This window comes from Geotrypetes seraphini, chromosome 18 (assembly GCF_902459505.1).
Source record: "Geotrypetes seraphini chromosome 18, aGeoSer1.1, whole genome shotgun sequence".
Taxonomy (NCBI): domain Eukaryota; kingdom Metazoa; phylum Chordata; class Amphibia; order Gymnophiona; family Dermophiidae; genus Geotrypetes; species Geotrypetes seraphini.
This window is the reverse complement of record NC_047101.1, coordinates 29,967,744-29,990,251: the sequence shown is the minus strand read 5'-3', so window position 1 is coordinate 29,990,251 and position 22,508 is coordinate 29,967,744. Positions and strand designations below refer to the sequence as shown.

Here is a 22,508-nt window from a genome sequence, read left to right as displayed (position 1 = left end):
AAATACCATGCGATGATGTCACACATGCAGACTTCCTCCCTGCCCGACACGATTTGAGGAGGCTTTTCAAAAGCCCTGGACATGTCCGGGGAAATCTGGACATCTGGTATCCCAGTTCAAATCAAGTCTCCCTCCTGGAACTGGGACCTCAGCTGGGGATCAGAAGTTAGCTCTTCCGATTTTCTCCCACTTTGCCTGGCCAGCGAATAAAGGACAAGGCTTTTAACACTTCATTACACAGAAGCACTTACCTTCCCCACCAGTTTGCCCTTCCTGTTCATGCACAAGTAAAAGTCGGTCTCCTTGCCTTTGATCCGGACTTGGCTGCCAAATGTGTCCGTTTCCACTAGAAGCTGGGCTTGGAAAGGAAGGAGAGAGAGAAAGCGAGAGAGACATTTACCAGGGCAGCAGGACAGGTTCCTAATGTACCCTTAGAACTCAGCTCCCAAGACAGAAACACACCAGGATACCCACAATTCATCCACATGAGATGCATCTCCATATAATGACAACCCAGTTGATGCACATTCACTGTGGGTCTCCTGAAACCCTGATGGACTCACTGGGGGCCAATGGGACTGCTCTGACAAGCCCTGTTTTCTCTTCCCTAGTAGTAAAAGTATCCTTAGCAAAGCTGATAAATACGGTGGTTTATAGCTTTCACTTCAGTACACTGTGAGGGCAATTCTATAAGTTGGCACCTCCTTCTAGGTGCCCCGATCTGTGCAGTGAGAGCCTATTGTATAATGGTATGTACTGCCCACACTCACTTATAGAAAACTAGTGTACCTGTAGGGTTACCAGAAGTCCAAGAAAACCTGGACTCTTAGAGGACTGTCCGGGTGCCCAGATGTTTTTTTTAATGGGGGAATCTGTCCGGGTTTAGCCAGCTTTCCCAACTACCCCATCTACCTCCTCTCCGGGTGTGGCTGCTGTAATCCTCAGGCAGCGGACAGCTGCAACAAGGCGAACCTGCTGCCGCTGGCCTGCCCTGGATGCCGCCTCTCTTCATTGAGTTCCTGTTCCCGCGTAGGCAGGACTTGCAGAGAGTTCTATTACAGGGCAGGCAAGCTGCGGCAGGCTCACCTCATTGCTGCTGCCAGCTGCCCAAAGATTGGATTACAGCAGCTGGGCCTGGGCAGGAAGTAGGTGGGGAGTCGAGAATTAGAGACGTTGTGAGGGGAAGCAGCATTGGAGATTGGAGGAAGGAGGGGAGAGGGCTGGAGAAACAGCATAGAGGGAGGGAGAAACAGCATGGAGGGATGGAGGGGCTGGAGAAACAGCATGGAGGGAGGGAGAGAGGGATGGAGAAGCATTATGGAAATGAGAGAGTGCTGGAGAAAAGAATATGGAGTAGGATAGTGCTGGATGGGAGGGGAGAGACAGAAACAGTAGGAGAGGAGGTTGGAAGGAGAGAGAACGGCACCAACAAGAGAGAGGGGGGGGGAGTGGTGGTTAGGGGTTAGAAGGAGAGAGAGAAAGAAAGAAGCTCCCACAGAAGATGGGGGTTGGAAGAAGAGAGAAAGAAAGAGAGAAGCACCCCTGGGGGAAAAGGGTTGGAGGAAAGGAAAAAGAGAAGCACCTACTCATTTTTTTGCAAAACTGAGCATGTGCTGGGGTCATGCTTCTCCTGTGCATGCTCAGTTTCATGGAAACTGAGCATGCACTGGGGGGAGTCAGCCAGTTCCCAAGGAAAGTGCACACGACGTGTGGAAGAACTTGTCTGCTGGTGCAATAGAAGGCTCTGAAAATACCAACCAACCTGAACCTATAAAGAGGCAGCACAGCCAGACCATAGTTACTTAGACTGAAATTTAAGTTTCATGCAAAGTTAAGGACAAAAAATGTAACATTGGCTACACAGTTATAAAAAAAAGCTCCTCTTTTGCCTAAGGATTTAATTTCCTGAAATGTCTGGGACATAGAACCCCTATGGAAAACCAGATGCAAGCAAAATCAGACAAAAGCTCCCCAATACTCTGCACAAGTTTTGCTGACGTAGAGCACAATTTTCAATGGATTCAAGCTATACCGTATTTTCGCGGATATAACGCGCACCGTTGTAAAACGCGCACAGGGGTATAGCGCGCATAAATCACGAAGATATGTAAAAAAACTTTTCTATACCGCGCTCAGGCATATAACGCGCATGCTGCCCGACTCTCCTCTGGCCACCCCGACTCTCCTTTCGCTCTCCCCGACTCTCCTCTGGCCACCCCGACTCTCCTTTCGCCCTCCCCGACTCTCATCTGGTTGCCCCGACTCACCCTGACTTTCGGTGCACTGCCCCGACTCTCCTCTGGTTGCCCCGACTCACCGTTCACCCGCCCTGACTTTCGGTGCACTGCCCCGCCTCTCCGTGCCTGTCCCCCTTGAAGTCCTGTCCCCCTTGAAGGTCTGCCTGTCCCCCTTGAAGATCTGCCTGTCCCCCCTTGAAGTCCTGTCCCCATCCTGAAAGCCTGATGCCCCCCCTCGACGTCCGATTCTTCTCCCCCCTCGGCAGGACCACTCGCACCCCCACCCCGAAGGACCGCCAACTCCCCGACAATATTGGGCCAGGAGGGAGCCCAAATCCTCCTGGCCACGGCGACCCCCTAACCCCACCCCGCACTACATTACGGGCAGGAGGGATCCCAGGCCCTCCTGCCCTCGACGCAAACCCCCCTCCCTCCAACGACCGCCCCCCCCAAGAACCTCCGCCCGTCCCCCAGCCGACCCGCGACCCCCCTGGCCGACCCCCACGACACCCCCACCCGCCTTCCCCGTACTTTGTGTAGTTGGGCCAGAAGGGAGCCCAAACCCTCCTGGCCACGGCGACCCCCTAACCCCACCCCGCACTACATTACGGGCAGGAGGGATCCCAGGCCCTCCTGCCCTCGACGCAAACCCCCCTCCCTCCAACGACCGCCCCCCCCCCAAGAACCTCCGACCGACCCGCGACCCCCCTGGCCGACCCCCCCACCCCCCTTCCCCGTACCTTTGGAAGTTGGCCGGACAGACGGGAGCCAAACCCGCCTGTCCGGCAGGCAGCCAACGAAGGAATGAGGCCGGATTGGCCCATCCGTCCTAAAGCTCCGCCTACTGGTGGGGCCTAAGGCGCGTGGGCCAATCAGAATAGGCCCTGGAGCCTTAGGTCCCACCTGGGGGCGCGGCCTGAGACACATGGTCGGGTTTGGCCCATGTGCCTCAGGCCGCGCCCCCAGGTGGGACCTAAGGCTCCAGGGCCTATTCTGATTGGCCCACGCGCCTTAGGCCCCACCAGTAGGCGGAGCTTTAGGACGGATGGGCCAATCCGGCCTCATTCCTTCGTTGGCTGCCTGCCGGACAGGCGGGTTTGGCTCCCGTCTGTCCGGCCAACTTCCAAAGGTACGGGGAAGGGGGGTGGGGGGGTCGGCCAGGGGGGTCGCGGGTCGGCTGGGGGGCGGTCGGAGGTTCTTGGGGGGGGGGCGGTCGTTGGAGGGAGGGGGGTTTGCGTCGAGGGCAGGAGGGCCTGGGATCCCTCCTGCCCGTAATGTAGTGCGGGGTGGGGTTAGGGGGTCGCCGTGGCCAGGAGGGTTTGGGCTCCCTTCTGGCCCAACTACACAAAGTACGGGGAAGGTGGGTGGGGGTGTCGTGGGGGTCGGCCAGGGGGGTCGCGGGTCGGCTGGGGGACGGGCGGAGGTTCTTGGGGGGGGGCGGTCGTTGGGGGGAGGGGGTTTGCGTCGAGGGCAGGAGGGCCTGGGATCCCTCCTGCCCGTAATGTAGTGCGGGGTGGGGTTAGGGGGTCGCCGTGGCCAGGAGGGTTTGGGCTCCCTCCTGGCCCGATATTGTTGGGGAGTCGGCGGTCCTTCGGGGTGAGGGTGCGAGTGGTCCTGCCGGGGGGGGGATGTATCGGACGTCGGGGAGTCGGCCGGGCAAGAGGGCTTGGGCTCCCTCTTGCTCCGATCGTGGATGCGGGTGCGGGTGGGAGCGCGTGCGAGCGGTCGTTCGGGGTGGGGGTGCGAGCGGTCCTGCTGGGGGGGTGAATCGGGCGTCGGGCGGGGTGGGAACTATGTTTAAAAACTTTTGTATACCGCGCTCAGGCATATAACGCGCGAGGGGTATGCGCGGTACGTAAAATCACGTATAACGCGCGCGTTATATCCGCGAAAATACGGTAATCCTAAATTGGCCTATTTGAAAATTTACTAGGGCTGAGCGACTAAATGTATACTCAGAGTCAATATTCAGCCAATAGTGGACAGCATTTCTTTAAATACTGATCACCACTAGACCCACTTATTCAATGCTGGGCCACGTGCAGCCATTGGTAATGAGTACTGCTCGAAAGGGTCCAGAGAGGAGTGACTAAAACGGTTAAGGGGCTGGAGGAATTGTCGTACAGCGAGAGATTAGAGAAACTGGGCCTCTTCTCCCTTGAAAAGAGGAGATTGAGAGGGGACATGATCGAAACGTTCAAGATAATAAAGGGAATAGACTTAGTAGATAGACAGGTTGTTCACCCTCTCCGAGGTAGGGAGAACGAGAGGACACTCTCTAAAGTTGAAAGGGGATGGATTCCGTACAAATGTAAGGAAGTTCTTCTTCACCCAGAGAGTGGTGGAAAACTGGAACGCTCTCCCGGAGGCTGTTATAGGAGAAAACACCCTCCAGGGATTCAAGACAAAGTTAGACAAGTTCCTGCTATACTGGAATGTATGCAGGTAAGGCTGGACTCATTTAGAGCACTGGTCTTTGACCTAAGGACCGCCACGATGGACCACTGGTCTGACCCAACAGCGGCAATTTTTATGTTCTTATATCCTGTGGAGTCATCAGGGTCAATTTTTTGTTTTGCTTTCTTGTATGATATATCCACCTCCTAGATGAGTTTTTGTCTGGGTGACAATGTGGTTTCTTTTGAATAGTGGTGGTAAGATATTTTCTTTAGCAAATTGTGGTTTGGGGTGGATGTTGTTGTGAGAGCCAGATGTCTAAAGATTTGGGTAACTGTGTAACTGATTTTCAAGTATTTTCAATGGCACTGATATTTTGCATGTGTTACACAAGCAAAAAATTTGTCCCATAAAAGAAAAAAGTCCCCCACCGCCAATGACAGCCTTCTCTGATGACCCCCAACAAATGCAGCACCGGGAATTCTGCCGCCGCCCCCCCCCCCCAACAAGAGAAGATTAGCAAGAGGGATGCCCACCCCCTTGTCACCATATGCTCCCCCAAACTCTCTCCCACTCCCCGAATCCCCCCCCCAATACCTTTTGTTAGGAGCTGGAAGGAAACAGTCCCTCCAGCTCTGAGGCCTGCCAGTTGAAAATGATGGGCCTTCCCCTAACCAGTGCATAGGGAGGAGCCTAAGGCCTTGATTGGCCCAGATACCTAAGGCCCCTCCCCGGTGCACCAGGACCTTAGGGATGGGCCCCTTTGGAAAGGCCTTAGGCATCTGAGCCAATCAGGACCTTAGGCTCCTACCTGTGCATAATTTTCGACTGGCGGGCCTCGGAGCTGGAGAGGCCATATTTCCCTTCAGCTCCCAATATCCGCCAAAGGTGCAAGGGGGTCATGGAGTTGAGGTGGGGGTTGGGGGAGCATCCGATGGCAGGAAGGAGTAAGCATCCCACCTGTCTTTATTGGGGGGGGAAGAAGGGGTAGGGTTCGGGGAGCATCCAGTGGTAGGAGGGAAAGGGCATCCCTCCTGCCTTTTTTTTGGGGGGGTGGGAAGGGGGAATGGTTGGGGTTGGTTCGGGGGGCCTCTATTGGCAGGAGGGAGTGGGCAGCCTTCCTGCCATTTTCGCTGCTGCGGGAGGGGGGGGTTGGTTCATGGTGCCGGGAAATTGAGGAGGGCTTTTTTCTTTTGTTTTATTTTAATGTGGCAGATATTGTGCATGAAAAAAAAGGTTTCCTTCCCCAACCAGCTGAGTGGCAGGAGGTTGCTTTCGGGGCATCCCCCTGCCTCTCAGCTGCTCGGACTTCCCTTTGCCAGCTTTGCACATGTGTGAGAGTTGTTCTCACACCTATCAATCGGATAAGAGAGACTTGGATGATGACAAACCTCCAAGCGAATCAGTTGCATGTAATCTTTTTGGTACATCGATCGCTCTTCCACAATCAGCCAGAGGATCAGCGATCCAGTCGGTATTAGCGATTATGTTTGGTGCATCCAGGCCTGAGATCTGACAAGATCTCTCTTTTTTCAGCTCATACCTTGAGCATTGCAAATACAGTCGCTAATGCTGCTTCTGAACACAGCTGGAAAAGCTGGAGTCAGCTCTATTCAGCTCGGGGCTGTCTCTACTCAGATAACTGCATTCAAAAACAAGAGATATCGCAAATACGATCAAACGTCTACTAAGGCCAGGTATTCACTTTAGTACGCTCAGTTTTTTTCAGTGCTTCTCTTGACTTCATTCCATACACTTACGGGATGACTGCTGTATTTTGCATAAAAACCACTGCAGTCTAGACTGCATCAGCCATTATTGTTTAAAGTCTTCAATGTTCAAATATTTTCACTTTTTCCTAAAAATAAAGACTTTTTTTGCAAGGGGAAAATCTTCTCTTCCATGCTTTCCTCTTATTGGCCCATTTAACCTAAACTTTCCTGAGAACTCCCGCTGGAAGCAAGTGAAATTCCTTGAATGTCTAGGTGAAAAGGATATATGTTGAAAAGCTATCTTCCAGCTAACCAAACATTTCAGTGCCAGTGAGAAATTTGGAATAAGTAGAAAATGTGTCAAATGATCTTTATAGCTCCATCACCTCTATGAGGGAGGGGGGTTTAATCAAAAAGCTGCAGGGCATGTAACCCTGGCATATAGAACAGGAAGGGGGAAAAGGCCACAGCCTTGAAGTTCAGGTCCAGAAAGAAATGGTGGCTGATTTGGGTAACAAATATCTTGTGTCAAATTACTTAAGAACTTGGGCTAAAACATATATTTCAAATACATTCCAAACACTGGCATATCAGTTATCCTAAACTTCCAATGCTGGCCAAAGGTTGTCTTGGCTCATAACAAGGGACAAAGTCAAGTCCACTTTAGAAGCAGTTTTGTCTCGACTAGAACCTTGAGTCTCACTAGATTTCAAACAGAGGCCGCTCTGGAAAAAACATCAGCGTAAGAGACAGGATCATCACAAGAGAAAGCTGTGAGCACTCTGGACAGAGGAGGAGAGAGTCTCTCGTTATTATCACGGCTGTTTCAGAGTGACTTGTGTAATTGAATCAAAGTCTGCTCACTATACTCTCTCTCCATTAGTCATCTTCCCCCACATGCCTTCTCTTTTTTTAATCTCCTCCCCCACCCTCTACTCCAGTCTCTCCCACTAGTCAGCCTCCACCCTCCTTTCTCAACCCCCCTATCCCCTCTCCAAGCCAACCCTCCCCTTAGATTGGTTAGTCCCTCTAATATTTTTTGAAGGCTTAGTGCTAGTACCACAGCTGAACAGCCGTTGTGTTTTCTCCTGGCACTACATATCACAATCAGTTTGAACCACACAGTGCCAAACTCCTGGGCTGTTCTCAGAATCTCATGGTTTAAACTCACTGTGAGTCAAGCAGTGGCAGAAGAAAACAGAGCAGCTGCAAACCTCCAGAGAAGGTGGGGACAAATGGATCAATGGGGTTGCCTTGGGTGGGCCTGGGCGGACATGGGCCTACCCAGAAGTGCACATCTCTAAAGTGGCTGACAGGACGCCCCAAGCCCTGCCAGCCAAAGGCTCCCAGAATCTTTCCCCTCCCTCACAGGTTTCTGGTATCTCAACTCCATCCTTCAACCCTCCAATCTACACACATTTTAAAGCCTTTATTTCTGTGCCAGCAGTGAGCAGTGACTTATACTTGCTGCTTACACCGGCCCTGAGCTTTCCATATGACTCAACTTCTTGTTTTTGCATAGGCAGGACCAGGTCAGAAGAAATGTTCAGGGCCTGTGCAAGCAGCGGGTATGATTCGCTACTTGTAGCTGGCAAAGAAATGAAGGCTTTAAGAGGCATGGAGGGGTGGGGTAGAGGTATAGAGAGATACCCAGTTGCCTAAATGGGAGGGGAGGGAGAGATGCCAGGCAAGAGTGGGATTCTTGTGCTCACCACTTTGGGCTTAGACCCATCTAAAGTTCAACATATTGTATTAATAATTTCAAATATAAACAAGTCATGACTCATCTACTATAATAAAATGCTAAGCGCGCATACGCACTCCTACCTGCGTGTTCTGTGATCTGTATGTCCGTGGCAGTCAGGAGTGCATATGCGCGCTTACAACGGCCCCACACAGTACTGCAATGCACAAAATGCCCTGGCAGCTGAACCCAAAGTGAATCGCGGCCTCACATAGTACTCTCGCGCTTACAATGGCCCTACAAATTACTCCAATGAACCCATCCGACCCTCCCACCGCAGCACCGCAGTCTGACCCTCCCATCCTACCTTCCCTTCCCGCGGTCCCGACAAACCTCCCGACTCCAGCAGTGGCCGCAGCACTCTAAATACGCTGCTTTGCGGCCTTCTACTGCCCTGATTTGCTCTGCCGCGTCTCTGATGACGATGATGTGGTGATCTGTTGCAGTGTACTACAAGAAAACTGCACTGTGACGGGTCACCACATCTCCAAAGCTGTTCCAGTTTTGTTACAAGCCATATGGTTCATTGTTATTGGACCCCTGAGGAAGAAGTGTTTATCGAAACACAGACCGTGTCAGGACCAGGTCTCAAACCAAAGTGAACAACATTTTATTGACTCTAATAAAAGACTTGGCATTTGGACATCACTTCTGCAGTCTCTTCTGGTTTTTGTTGTTCGACAATTATTGCAGACTGCTGGATTTCTCTTCGCTCAGTCTTCAAGAAAATGTATCTCACACATGTAGCTGAGAAAAACGTCCCATGTGAATGGGGCTCTGTGACACTTGTAGGCATGAATCTTAGGAGCAGGGACAGTAATGAGAAGAGTTTATTTTATGCTGTGCTGTACATAATGACAAAACCCTATGAATTAGAAGAGCCTCCTTCTACAAACTGTATCTCAGTGCCTCCCCCCCAATACTTTGCTGATGTCCTGAAAGAGATGTATTGATAGCCTATTCCATTATCTCAAAGCCAGCAGACAAGCAGGATCTTGAATTTCCTCATTAGCTCTCTTGCAAATGCATTAACATCTAGAAAACGGAACTCTTTCCGATGGTTTGCTGAATCTGCTATGAACCAACATAGCAAACAATTTTAACGGGAATGCATCTTTAGGACAGAGACAGTCAACATTTGCCGTCTATTTCTATGTTTCTATTGTGAGATCTATCCGCAAAGATAGATAGGGAGGGTCACTAGAGTGGGCAGACTTGATGGGCCGTGGCCCTTATCTGCCGTCTATGTATATGTTTCTATGTTTACCATCCCAGCAGTCAAACCACTCTTTCTTAAGCTTTCAAGGGCCATGAAGCCATGACTCATTCCTGGACCAAGCTCTATGTCAGTGCCTAAAACAGGCATCCAGCATATCCTGTGCACAGGGGAATTAGCAAAACAAATATACAGTACTTTAAACAATATAATTACCCAGACATCCCGTACTATAAAATAAAACTGTCCTCATTTCAAGAAAATAGAAGAATCAAAGGATTGGTCCAGCTAATTTCTGGAGTTGACCAGGCAAACCTGAGCTTTAAACAAGTATAAAATGAAGCAGAGTAGGATGTGTTCTTAGGGCACAGATATTGCTTTTTGGGCATCCAATACTATTCAGCTGAAATTAGCCAGTAAGTCTGGTTGAGCTGAAAAGCTGTCAGTTCGATAAGGATGTGAGGTTCAGCAGGTAAAGAGTTAATCCCTTGCGTTGGTCTGTCTGTCTAGATGAAGGGTTAAGTCCATCCAGTGGGGTGCTCTACTGTCACAGGTTACTCATCTTGTAAAAGGCTGATCTCTTCCCATAGAAGTCATGCTGTGAAGCTTGGCAGGTGAAGGGTTAATCCCCTGTAATGGGTACTGTGCTATGCCCGCTGTCTGCCAGGGCATGGCAGCTCTCCTTTATCCCCCAATTCACTGAAGCTGAGAAGTTGCATCCCTTCAATAGACTGCTGTCAAAGAATTACAGGAGATGTCTCTGAGAAAACCTCTCCTAGCTTTCTAGAATATGCCGAGGTACTTTCTGTAGGGTCTTGGTGTAATCATGTGTAGAAAATAGCATGCTTAATTTAATTATAGGTTTGAATATGTAAATCAGAAGGCTTTCATTTAGATGCAGAGAATCTACGTATTTAGCATAGTGTGGGGGAGGGGAGAGGGTCATTTCTGCCTAGGGAAGGAGGCAAGGAAGGAACAGTATGCAGCCTCTTGTAGCTTCTGACAGATCCCATGACATTAAAATCCTCTCCTAGGTTTTGTGAGCACCCAACCTTGGTTAGAAGGAAAAATCAGTTGGGTCACTCCTGGGTGTTGGGGGACCTAAGAGATAAAAGGGAACGTTAGATCGCTAAGGAATCCTTTTATTAAGGCGTGCTAACCAATTTAGCTAAGGCTAAGGCGCCCACAGAATATAATGAGAAAGTGGGAAGAGTCAGTAAGGTTCACTAAAAAGTGAAAGAATGACAGCAGGGAAAGGGGAAACTAGAAGGGCAAAAGCTCCAGAGAAGCAGAGAATGACACTTTCTTTACATAAATGATTGCCCAGGTAAGAAGACAATGAAGATATCAACTGGGAGGAGCAGGAAAAGACTAGAACACTCCTGTTGCTATTCACACTGGAAGAGGATTATGGGGAAATATGTGTCCGTGATGTTCAGTTTGGTGTATTAAACCAGCTACGAAACTGTCAATATATTATGAAGTATGTGGTGCAGTGGTTAAAGCTACAGCCTCAGCACCCTGAGGTTATGGGTTCAATTCCATGCTGCTCCTTGTGACCCTGGGCAAATCACTTAGGGCTAGATTCACTAAAGGCAGCGATTGTCGCTAAACCTTGTTTTTACAGGTTTAGCAACGATCGCTGCTAACCGACCTGATTCACTAAATGGCCCACCGCGTGTTTTTCCCCTCGATCGCCAATTTTCCGATCCGGCCATGTAAATTAGTACCCCATGCAAAATAGCCAAGCGATTGATTCACTTACATTGCTTGGCTATTTAGCATCCGGTTTTACCAATCCTAAAACCCAATTGCTGTAGACCTGTCGGTAACTATGTTACCTTATTTCCATTATGATCTCAGAGTTCCTAATGGATGAATAAACCATACCATTTCGTACAAACATAAGGACGTTCTTCTTCACCCAGAGAGTGGTGGAAAATTGGAACAATCTTCCGGAGTCTGTCATAGGGGAAAACACCCTTCAGGGATTCAAGACAAAGTTAGACAAGTTCCTGCTGAACAAGAACGTACTCAGGTAGGGCTAGTCTCAGTAAGGGCGCAGGTCTTTGACTAGAGGGCCGCTGCGTGAGCCAACTGCTGGGTATGATGGACCACTGGTCTGACCCAGCAGCGGCAATTCTTATGTTCTTATGTTCGTTTCCCTAACATTACTCAAGGCAAACTAATGCTGTAAACGTATTTATGATGGCTTCCTCACTGAACGCCTTACTATAACACTTTTAGGTAGACTATCAATCAACCCGCATTTCAATCAATCCCAAGTACGGCATCAACTAGGAGGTTGATATATCACACAGATCAAATGGATCATAAAGGACTCAGTTCATAGAGCCTCGTATAACGTATATGTTATTTCAAGTCCACATCCTGTGTGATCACTGTGATATAATCATTTATATCATAACCTCCTTCTCATCCCTTAAATCAACAGAATTGCTCAATTGGTTTGCATGTGCCTTATATCTCAAAAAAGATAGAGAGAACAGCAACACTTATCTTGTGTAGGTAGATTACCATATCCAATGCTGGTTTTCATTTGAACTAAGAAAGGAAGACTTTCCAGCATACATGGAAACCGTTAATACCGGTACAGCAGCACAAGTTTAACGTCTAACTGAGGAAAAATCCAAGTACTTCGGGGCAGCCGGCAGCAGATGGCGTGGTGGTAGGGTTGGAGCTCAGTCATGAGATCAGGGCCATCTGTTGTTCCCGCGGCGCCAGACTGGTCTCGGCGAGATTTGTGAATTTTCATTGGTTCAGCTGGGGCACAATGGACCAATCACAAATGACCTCAGAGTTCCTAAGGTCATTTGCGATTGGCCTGTTGTGCTGCAGCAGAACTAATGAAAAAAAAAAAAAAAAAAAAATCTACAAACCCCGTTCCGTGCCCAAAATAGCCCAGTTAGAGAAAGAAATAGCCCAAAAAACCACCTCCTGCCCAAGCTCTTTATTTCCCGCCATCGGGCTTAAAAACTAGCCCAATTGGGCGGGAAAACCGACCAACTGGCAACATTGCCGTGTGCCGCGTTACTGATGACATCATCAGTGATGTGGCAGAGGGAATGCCCTGGCGGGAGAAGGCCGTGAAGCAGCCTGTTTAGAGTGCTTCTGGCGCTGCTCTTTGTAGGTCTCGCGGTCGAAGGGTCGGCGGGGTTTGAATGGGAGGGAGAGATGGAAATATGGGAGGGTCAGCAGGGGTTTAACTGCACGGCCAGGGCGGGGGAAGCACTGCTGCTGGCGAATCCAGGGATATTTGAGTTAGGCTTTGGGGGACTAGGGCTTACTTTTGGAGTAGGGTTTATATTAAGACCTACCCCCCAAATCATGCTAGGGCTTATTTTTAGGGAAACACGGTAAATATTTAATAAAATTCATCTAAAAAATAACCCTATCAGGATAATGATTTCATAACATTTAGGTCCCCTAAATACAGCGCATATGAGGGAAGCTCTGTGAGTGTTCCTCTCCTTCCCCATGCAAATGTGCAATATGTAAATTAAGCAGGTCTTTGCTTAGGAATCCCGCTTGCATTTACGCAGCTATGAGCCCACAGACACGCAGAAGCGCTAGTATTCCGGACACTAACCCTCACCTAAGCACGTAGATTACAGAATTGCCCTAAACATAGAGTTTTGAGATATCTTGGTGGCTGGGAAGAAGGTTGGATTAACCTACTTCACTCAGAAGACAGAGGAGAACATGAAGAAGAATCACATTCTAGCACATAGAGCCAGCAGAGCAAACTGAACCAACACCATCTCCGAACATTACAAAACCAGGCACGGAGGGCTAATAGGACAGTTTAGTTATTTTTAACCTACTGGTCACAATAGGTAATTAATTTGCCAGCAAGTGATATAAAGTGTGTTAGATTGTGTACCCAAAAGTGGGTACACAATCTAATGCCAAGCAGTGGAGTAAGCTGTCACTGCGAGACAGTCACAGCCCCCCCCCACCCCCAGCACAAAGCTCTGTACCACACTGTAATGCTGCCCAAGACCCCTTCATGTCAGATTGTAAGACCCCACCCCAGCACCAGGCTCAATGTGCCAAAATCCCCTCTCCCAAGACCCTTCCCCAGCACTAGACTCAGCATGAAACTGTCACACTGCTTCTGAGACATCCCCAGCACTAGGCTCTATGTCAGACTGTAACATTCCCCCAAGACTAAAATGCTGCCTGAATCCCTCTCCCCCCCAGTCAGTGTGAAACTACTCCCGAGACCCGTTCCTAATACCAGACACACTGTGAGAAAGTAACTCTAGCCCGAGACCCCTTCAGTGTGAGACTCTAATGCTGCCCCCGAGACCCCTCCCCAGCACTGCGCTCAGTTCACGCCAGCAGCTCCGAAGTCAAACAAAATCAATAGCCTCCTCTCAGCTGCCTCAGGCTCATCCTCTTACACAGGGCTGCGAGGAACATTTATCTTCCAATTCTTATTCCCCCTCCCCCTCCCCCTCCTCATATAGGCATACATCATACATGAGCAGAGTCAGTCACAGCGAATAACGGATTCCTGTCAAGAAATGGCATGCCTTCATCAAACCAGGAATTTCCTTCACAGCCCTGGGGAGGCAGTTCAGCACTTGAAGAGAAACAAGAGATCAATGAATTGGGTTGCGATGGGGCTATATTTAAAGCTAGATGTCAATTAGTCTAGTGCTGGCCACAGCGAGAGAGCAGACTAATTTAACCACGGGAGCAGGGCTAGCAGCAGCATCTGCCCTGCACCAAGCCCCTCACCCCTACCATGATTTCCTGCTGAGAGGCAGATATTGATTTTAGCCATGCGAGAAAGACAAGGCCAGAGTACAACAGAAGGGGCTGGGCAGCGACAGAACAGTGTGTGAGGAAAAGCCAGGCAGCGAGGGGGCAGCACATGGGCAGAGGCGAATGTCAGGCCAGACAGTGAAAAAGTGAGAAGAGAAAGAGCCAGGAGGTGAGGGAGAGGCACACAAGGAAGAGTCAAGACGTGATGGAGTAGCACACGAGGAAGAGCAAAGGAGCGAGAGAATGGCACCTGAACAAGATCTAGGGAGTGAAAGAGTGGCAAGCAGGAAGAGGAAGAGAGTGAGGAAGCAGCATGCAAGGAAGAGATAGGGACTGAGGGAACACCACACAAGGAAGTGCCACGGAGTGAGGAAATGGCATATTAGAAAGGACCAAGGAGCAAGGGAGCAGCACATGAGGAAGAGCAAAGGAGCGAGAGAGTGGCACATGAGCAAGATCTAGGGAGTGAAAGAGTGGCAAGCAGGAAGAAGAGGAGGATGAGGAAGCAGCATGCAAGGAAGAGCCAGGGACTGAGGGAACACCACACAAGGAAGTGCCACGGAGTGAGGGAATGGCATATTAGAAAGAGCCAGGGGGGCGAGGGAGCAGCACCAAGGAAGAGGGCATATGAGTAATAGCCAAGGAGTGAGGCACCAGGATGAAGGGAAACCCCTCAAATTCGATTCTCACTGCTGGGTCTCGTCTTGTAAAGATTGTAGATTGCTCTCCTCTAGGATGAGAACGATCTTGGAAAGAGTTTGGGAATTCTCTGCCCAGTGAAATAAGAAACTTGCCTAATATTGGGCTTTTTAGGAAAGCAATAAAAACATGGTTATTTCAGCAATATTTTTGGTAGGGTGGATATAAATATGTATTTAACGGTTTGTAAATATCTTCTATTGTAACCTGCTTGGAAATTACCTCCTCTCCCCCCTTTTTATAAAACCGTGGAAGCGGTTTTTAGCGCAGGTTCGGGTGCTGAATGCTCTGCGCTGTTCCCGACACTCATAGGAGCTCTCTAAGTGTCGGGAGCAGCGCAGACCATTCAGCATGCCGGCCTGCACTAAAAACTGCTTTGGCGTTTTTTTTAAGGGGGGGGGGTTAAATTAAATTAAATCTATTGGGATCAGAACCCTAAGAGGTTTGTGGAAAACGAAGAGGATATGGTCACCTTGGATATCCCCATCCTGACTGATAAAAAGATGGATGCCAGAAAACCAGATATAGTGGTAAAAGAGAGGGAAAAAAAAACCCCAAAATGGAATTAATCATAGAGGTTTCAGTCCCAAACAATTACTTTTTGAATCACATTGAGAAAGAAAATGTCCTTATGTACCAAGAAATGCAGTCTGAGACCACTAAAATGTGGCAGGAAAAATCAGCAGCTTCCCTTTCTGTCATTTGCCCCAAAAGAATTTCCAGCACACCTGGGCACTTGGACTGTCCATGTTACATTTTATGAAGCTTTCTTTGGCACAATGCAAGTACCATGGCGAGCGTTAGCAGTCCATTTGAGAGACTGAGATTGTACTCCACATGCCGTGGCTTAGGAGTGAGGTGTGTAGAAAACTAACATATTTGGAGAAATTATCTCCCAGACTCTGCTTTATGAAGTAAAACAAAAGCCCACAAAGAGGGAAAAAGTCGCTAACTGCCAGGACTAAACTAGCAAAAGGCAGCTCTGCAAATGCACTGGTTACTAGAATCCCGACAGACTTCTTAACTGCATGTTAGCTGAATCCCTCACTTCAGACAAACACACGCACAAAATGCACAAAGTAAAAAAGTTATACAAGCATAACAGATTATAAACTCATTTATAAAATTGATCAGACAAATAGGTCTTCAACGCCTTTCGAAAAACCTGATACGAACTAGAATCCTGTATTCGTTTACCAAAATTCCTTTCCCATGACGCAACCTGACAGGCTAAAATTCTTTGGGAAAAAACGCTTTTAGACACAATCTTTAACTGAAGGAAATGCACATGTCGTAAGCTTGCGTGATGTGAATTTTCTATCTGTGAAAATGAAGTGATCAGTGAAATAATTTGGCAGAAGGCCCAATAACATTTTAAAGCAAAAACATCCATTTAAAGAATATCCGTGCCTAGACTGGAAGCCAGGGCAACATTCGGTAGTACTTTGTCACATGCTCTGATTTTTTTCAACTTGAAAATCAGTCGAACAGCTGTTTTCTGGATAAGCTGCGTCTTTAGATATTCCTTTTATGAGAGGCTAAATAAATAATATTACAATAGTCTAACAGACTCAAAATCAACAAGAAGTCTGAATGCAGGAAAATCAAAATATGCTCTGATTGTCCTAAGCTTCCAAAGCATGAAATAGCCTTTCTTAACCACAGCATTATTTTAAGCATCTAAAGTCAAATTGCAATCCAGAATACCCAAAATTGTAATTCCTGGGATAATAGGATGACTGATTACATTCACACGCACCCCCCTAACAGAAAATATGAGATCCTAGAGGCAGAAATGTGAGGAATGGAAACCCCAAGAAGCCAGACCTTGCATGCAGAAGAGAATGCGCTGGTGGTCCCGAGTTCAGCTCCCACTCTCCCACTGATACTCTTGTGGCCTTGGGCAAATTACTTTATCTCCTGCTGCTTTCAGATTCCACCACTCTTGTAAGCTCTCTGTGGCAGGGATTTATTGACAATTTCAGCATCTAAGAGTATTCAAAAAGAATGGCTAAAAATCCAACCTTCCCTTCCAATTTCCTCCTACTTTCAGCAAACCAAAACCACAGACTTGGATAATTTCCAAAGCTAAGATAGTCTATTGTAGTCTCAAAACTGAAAATAAAAAATGTGTCCTTTTTGACCCTTTGTTGTTTGATCATTTCCCTCTCCTTTACAAAGCGGCCACCGCTGTAACAGCTCCAACGCTCATAGAATTCCTATGAATGTCCCCGCTGTTACCGCCATGGCTGGCGCTAAAAACGCTAGCGTGGCTTTGTAAAGGAGCGGGTTTATTTGGTCTTTCAGTTTTTCTTCTCCTAAGTCACTTTCTAGTCTCCCCATTCCCATTTCTCCTCTGTCCTGTTTTCTTCTTATCCTTTCCTAGATGTGTCTCTGGCATTGATCTTACACTTTCATTGGTTTTCTGCATCTTTTCCACATTTCATTCCTCTTACCCACTGATCAACTTTCCACTCCACAGCCCTCCCATTAACCCTTCTGTTCCTCACTCCTTTTTCAGCCACCTTGGTACTGGAGAGAAACTGGTGAAAGAGGCGCTCACGCTCAGGGTTTATGGGGTGTCCTTGATATAGCGACTAGCGAAACATGTCGGATTAATCACTCCCTGACCGAGCACTACAAGCTTGAAAGCTAAGTGTTGCTTTATTGCTTATATCAACATGCTTAAATATTCATAAGTATACAGTATATAAGAAAATTGATAAAGGTAAATGAGGTAAAAAATAACCTTAGCCTTGAATTATAAATATATATAGGTATTTCTAAACTATTATGGACCAGTGACATTTGGATACTTAAAGCTCCAGGCTATGAGAGTAATCGAGCCCTGAGTGGTATCGCTGAGGTCCTGGGGAATAGCATTTTTAGAGCTTTTACCAATCTAGGCATGACCACTTAACACCAGCTCTACATAGATGATAAAGCCTCCTTCTTTCCTCCTCCCTCCAGTCTGCAGACAAGAAGGCTCTCCCCCTGGAATGCACCTCCTACCCCAACTTCTATAACACAGATATTCTGGGACTGGCTCCTTTCTAAAATATCACGTAGCATCAAAATTCATATTCAGCTTTGGGCATGAGGAGTTACACCATCAGAAACAGGTATAAATCACAGCATTCGTTGGATGTGGATCTCCTGAATTCTACAAATGAAATACAGTAAAAAACACACCAGGCATATGAATGGGATTTAATCAGACCAGCTCTTTATGGTAGAAATGCACAAGCAGGACTCAACAGAGGCTGTTTTGGCAAAAACCTTCATCAAGAATCCAGTCAAGGTCGGTATAGTCCTATTATTTGCAAAAGCGAAGCAAGAGCTGTTTACTAGAGCTGAGCTCTATTCTCTCGTCCAAGTCACTCATTGTGCAGTCACTTCAAAATCATTTCTTTGAGGTGACTTTGACAAGATAACATAGATATACGTAGTTCGGGTTCCTCTTTCCCACATGTACCACTTTGCACTTGCTCAGATTAAACATCATCTGCCATTTTGACGCCTAGTCTTCCAGTCTCACAAGGTCCTCTTGCAATTTTTTCACAATCCTCTTGCAATTTAACAACTTTGAATAACTTTATGTCATCAGCAAATTTAATTCTCGCCAATTATTCCCATTTCTAGAGCATTGATAAATATGTTAATAAGCAGCGGTTCCAGCATAGACTCCTGGGGAACCTCACTATTTACCCTTCTCCATTGAAACTATTGACCATTTAACCTCCGTTTCCTATCTTTTAATCAATTCTTAATCCACAATAAGACATTCCCTGCTATCTCATGACTTTCTAATTTCTTCATGAAGAAGGACACTGCTACTCGAAAGAGTCCAGAGAAGAGCGACTAAAATGGTTAAGGGGCTGGAGGAATTGCCGTACAATGAGTGATTGGAGAAACTGGGCCTCTTCTCCCTTGAAGAGGAGACTGAGAGGAGACATGATTGAAACATTCAAAATACTGAAGGGAATAGACTTAGTAGATAAAGACAGACTGTTCACACTCTCCAAGGTAGGGAGAACAAGAGGGAACTCTCTAAAGTTGAAAGGGGATAGATTCCGTACAAACGTAAGGAAATTCTTCTTCACCCAGACAGTGGTGGAAAACTGGAACGCTCTTCCAGAGACTGTTATATGGGAAAACACCCTCCAGGGTTTCAAGACAAAGTTGGACAAGTTCCTGCTAAACTGGAACGTATGCAGGTGAGGCTGGACTCATTTAGAGCACTGGTCTTTGACTTGAGAGCTGCCGCATGAGTGGACTGCTGGATGGGATGGACCACTGGTCTGACCCAGCAGCGGGAATTCTTATGTTCTTCCATGAGGTATTTTGTCAAATGCCTTTTCCAAAATCTAGATACACAATATCAACTGGCTCATCATCTTTGTGCTTCAAGAAAACAATCAATTCCTTAAAGAGACCTGTCTGCAGTAGATGTTTCTTCAGGTAGTTTGGATTTGATGGGAATTCTTGGGAAGTCCCATGAAGAAGTTTTTACAAGGACTACCTTATTAGTGACTTTTGTTTTCCACCAACATAAAGATTCTTTGACAGACTCTTAATCCCTTATGCCTCTACAAGAATTCTTAGGTCTAATGATCAGCATTTACTCACTGTTCCTTCTCTCAAGGTTATCAATACGCGCCAACAATACATCTTCTCTGTTATGGTTCCACAATGATGGAACTCCCTCCTTATTCATTTAAGCGAGGAACGCATGCTAGACCGATTTACGAGTGTTGAAAAGCTTTCTTTTTAAAGATGCCTTCAACTGGAATCGTTTCTTAGGACCGACATAAGCACTTCCCTTTTTGTCTCATTTTCTTCAAAATATTGCATTTCTTTCCCTTCTCCCCCAAGCTGCGTACATTTTGTCTGTTAGTTATACATTGTACGCTTTGTTCCCCTGATTTTAACTATGTGCATCGTTTTGAAATTTGAGTAAATGATTAATCAAATCTTGAATAAACTTGGATGCTTTAATGTGACTTTAATAAGACAAAAACCTTAAATGTTCTTAGACAGAAGTTTTTTTTATTTTTCCTGATGTGGCTAGGTCTACTCTGTCCAGACAAAAGCAATTCCTAAACCTTTGTCAGCAAGTTACCGAGTTAGGGGATAAGTTTCAGTTAAAATATCCCTTATATTTTTAAAGTATTTATATACCATTTATAGCCTAAGTGGTTTATTTTCAGGTGCTCAAGAATTTTTCCCTATCTATCCTGGTGGGCCCACATTCTACCTAATGTACCTGAATTTATTGTAATTCTCCCCCCTTTCCTCCTCGTTCTTAGTACGTTTACTTTGTATATTGTTTGTCTGAGTAAAACTTTGTCTGTTTATTATTGTTGTTTTTAATTTTGTTGTTGTAAAATGCGTGAGTATTTTGATAAGCGTTCAATTGAATTTACAATAAACTTGGAAACTTGGATTAAGTGACTTGCCCAGGCTAACAAGGAATAGCAAGGGGTTTGCACCCACAAGCTCAGGGTGCTGAAGCTATATATAGCTCTAACTACTGTGCCATACCCTCCCACTTATATTTTTATGATTCTTCTCAATTGTAGTTTTTTTTCTTAGAAGGTAAAGGTCCTGATGTTAATGGAGAATGAGTTGCCTTTTTAATGCTGCGCCATTGTAAAACTGACACTCAACTTGCTAATTTTCTTTGTTTTATGGTTTCTCTTAGGTTAAGTCCTTCTACCTCAGTGGTAATTGGCTTCATGCTTTTTCCATTAGTGAACTATAGAGAGTCCAAATTTCAGTTTTCCTTTGTTGAAATTTTTCTTGCAATGGCTCTTTATTCAAAGTGTTCTTTGACGTATTGTATCTAGGTATGGACCCAGTCAGTGGAACCTATATGGACAGAAATCTATATAAGACCTACTAAATACTGGCCCCTTTGTTACAAAGCTGCTAATAAGGCTGTCTAAATAAATATATTTTGAATTGCTTTGAAAATGTGGCTATATTAATCCAAATTCACAGTACCAGACCTGCAACTGAGAACATATAGGCTTGGATCTCCTCCAATCAGACTTGGTGAAAGGATGACACATCTAAAAAGCAATGACCTGCTTTCCTAAGCACTGGGGTGACTGATACAGCTTCAGAAGTATCACAAGTAACACCTGTTCCTAAAACATCTTGACAACTGATCCACTTATCTCTTTCCTCTCAATAGCGACCTACTGTCCTTTTGATCACTTTTCTCCTCAACAATGAATTTCCTGTCTTATTACTTCTCTTTCTTCTTCCCTTCTTGAAGTCAGTCAATTTGTACCTTTGCTTAATCTTCTGTAAACCGCATAGAACTTCACGGTATTGCGGTATATAAGCTGTTATTATTATTATTAAGAGTGCTCAAAGCTTTACACACCAAAGTGAGAATCTTACATCTTTACACCCAGGCAAACAGCACCCAATGGAAAGAGTTCAAAACAGGTCTTTATTTTTATTTATTGAAAAATTTTTATATCCAACCTAGACTTAGTCGTCCTACAGGGATAATCGAATGTTTTACTAGACATCCTGGACAAAAGGTATCCAAACTGACCAGATAACCACTGCAGAGACAAAGTAAAGACCCACACACACTCCCCCAGTGTTTACTGACCCCCTCACACCCCTGCAAATATTGGAACAAAAACACCAGAACATCAGCCACCTAGTATAGGAAAGCCTAGTAGAGCTGCACATAGGTCTCTTAAATAGCCTGGAAGGTGGGCTACTGAACCATAGAGAGGAGGACCCAGGCCCATAAGCCACTCTAACCACTACATTTATGGTGGAACATTTGCGCCCACCAACCCCCCCCAACCCTACTCTACTGCCATATAGGTGCCACCAACATCCATAAGGGATATTGGGGTGTATACAGGTGGGTATAGTGGGTTTTGGGGGGCTAACCATAATCTATAAGGGAGTTCTGGTAAGATGTTTATCTGGCACCCTTTTTGTGAAGTTCACAGCAGTGCCCTGTTGCCATGGCTGGATGGCCAGTCCATCACAATGATCACCCCCTCCCACGTCCAAATGGTCTTGTTCTGGGCATTTGGGACTTGGACAAAATTTTGGTCAAAAATGGCGGTCTGGACAAACAATAGACTGGAAGTCCAAATAGATGATTTTTGAAACAAAAATTCTAGACATATTTTTCAAAAATGGGCATTTTTGCATTGCCGACTTTGGGCGTCTAGTGCACAACTCCCAAATCAGACTTAGATATATATTTTTATTCTGCCCCTCCACATATGCTATGTTCTAGCCATTAACGCATGTTCTTCATAACAACATAAGAATAGCCTTACTGGGTCAGACCAATCGTCCATCAAGCCCAGTAGCCCATTCTCATGGTGGCCAATCCAGGTCACTAGTATCTGTCCAAAACTCAAGGTGCAGCAATATTCCATGCTACCGATACAGGGCAAAGCAGTGGCTTCCCCCATGTCTTTCTCAATAAAAGACTATGAACTTTTCCTCCAGGAACTTGTCCAAACCTTTCTTAAAACCAGCTACACTATCTGCTCTTACCACATCCTCTGTCAATGCGTACCAGAAGCTTAACTATTCTCCGAGTGAAAAAAAAAAATTCCTCCAATTGGTTTTAATTTCCCTGTAACTTCATAGAGTGCTCCCTAGTCTTTGTAATTTTTGACGGAGTGAAAAATCGATCCATTTGTACCCCTTCTACT

The 22,508-nt window shown here is 46.5% G+C and overlaps 1 protein-coding gene across 3 annotated transcripts in view; it reads right to left on the bottom strand.

Moving 5' to 3' along the window:
* Positions 1-22,508, bottom strand: part of FGF18 (fibroblast growth factor 18) — a 113,992-nt gene that overhangs the window by 24,677 nt on the left and 66,807 nt on the right. For 2 of the 3 annotated variants that reach the window (XM_033926906.1, XM_033926905.1), the window contains exon 4: positions 252-358. In XM_033926906.1, the coding sequence (XP_033782797.1) occupies positions 252-358 (107 nt within the window). The remainder of the gene's footprint in view (positions 1-251; positions 359-22,508) is intronic. The other variant, XM_033926907.1, reaches the window with a different exon arrangement.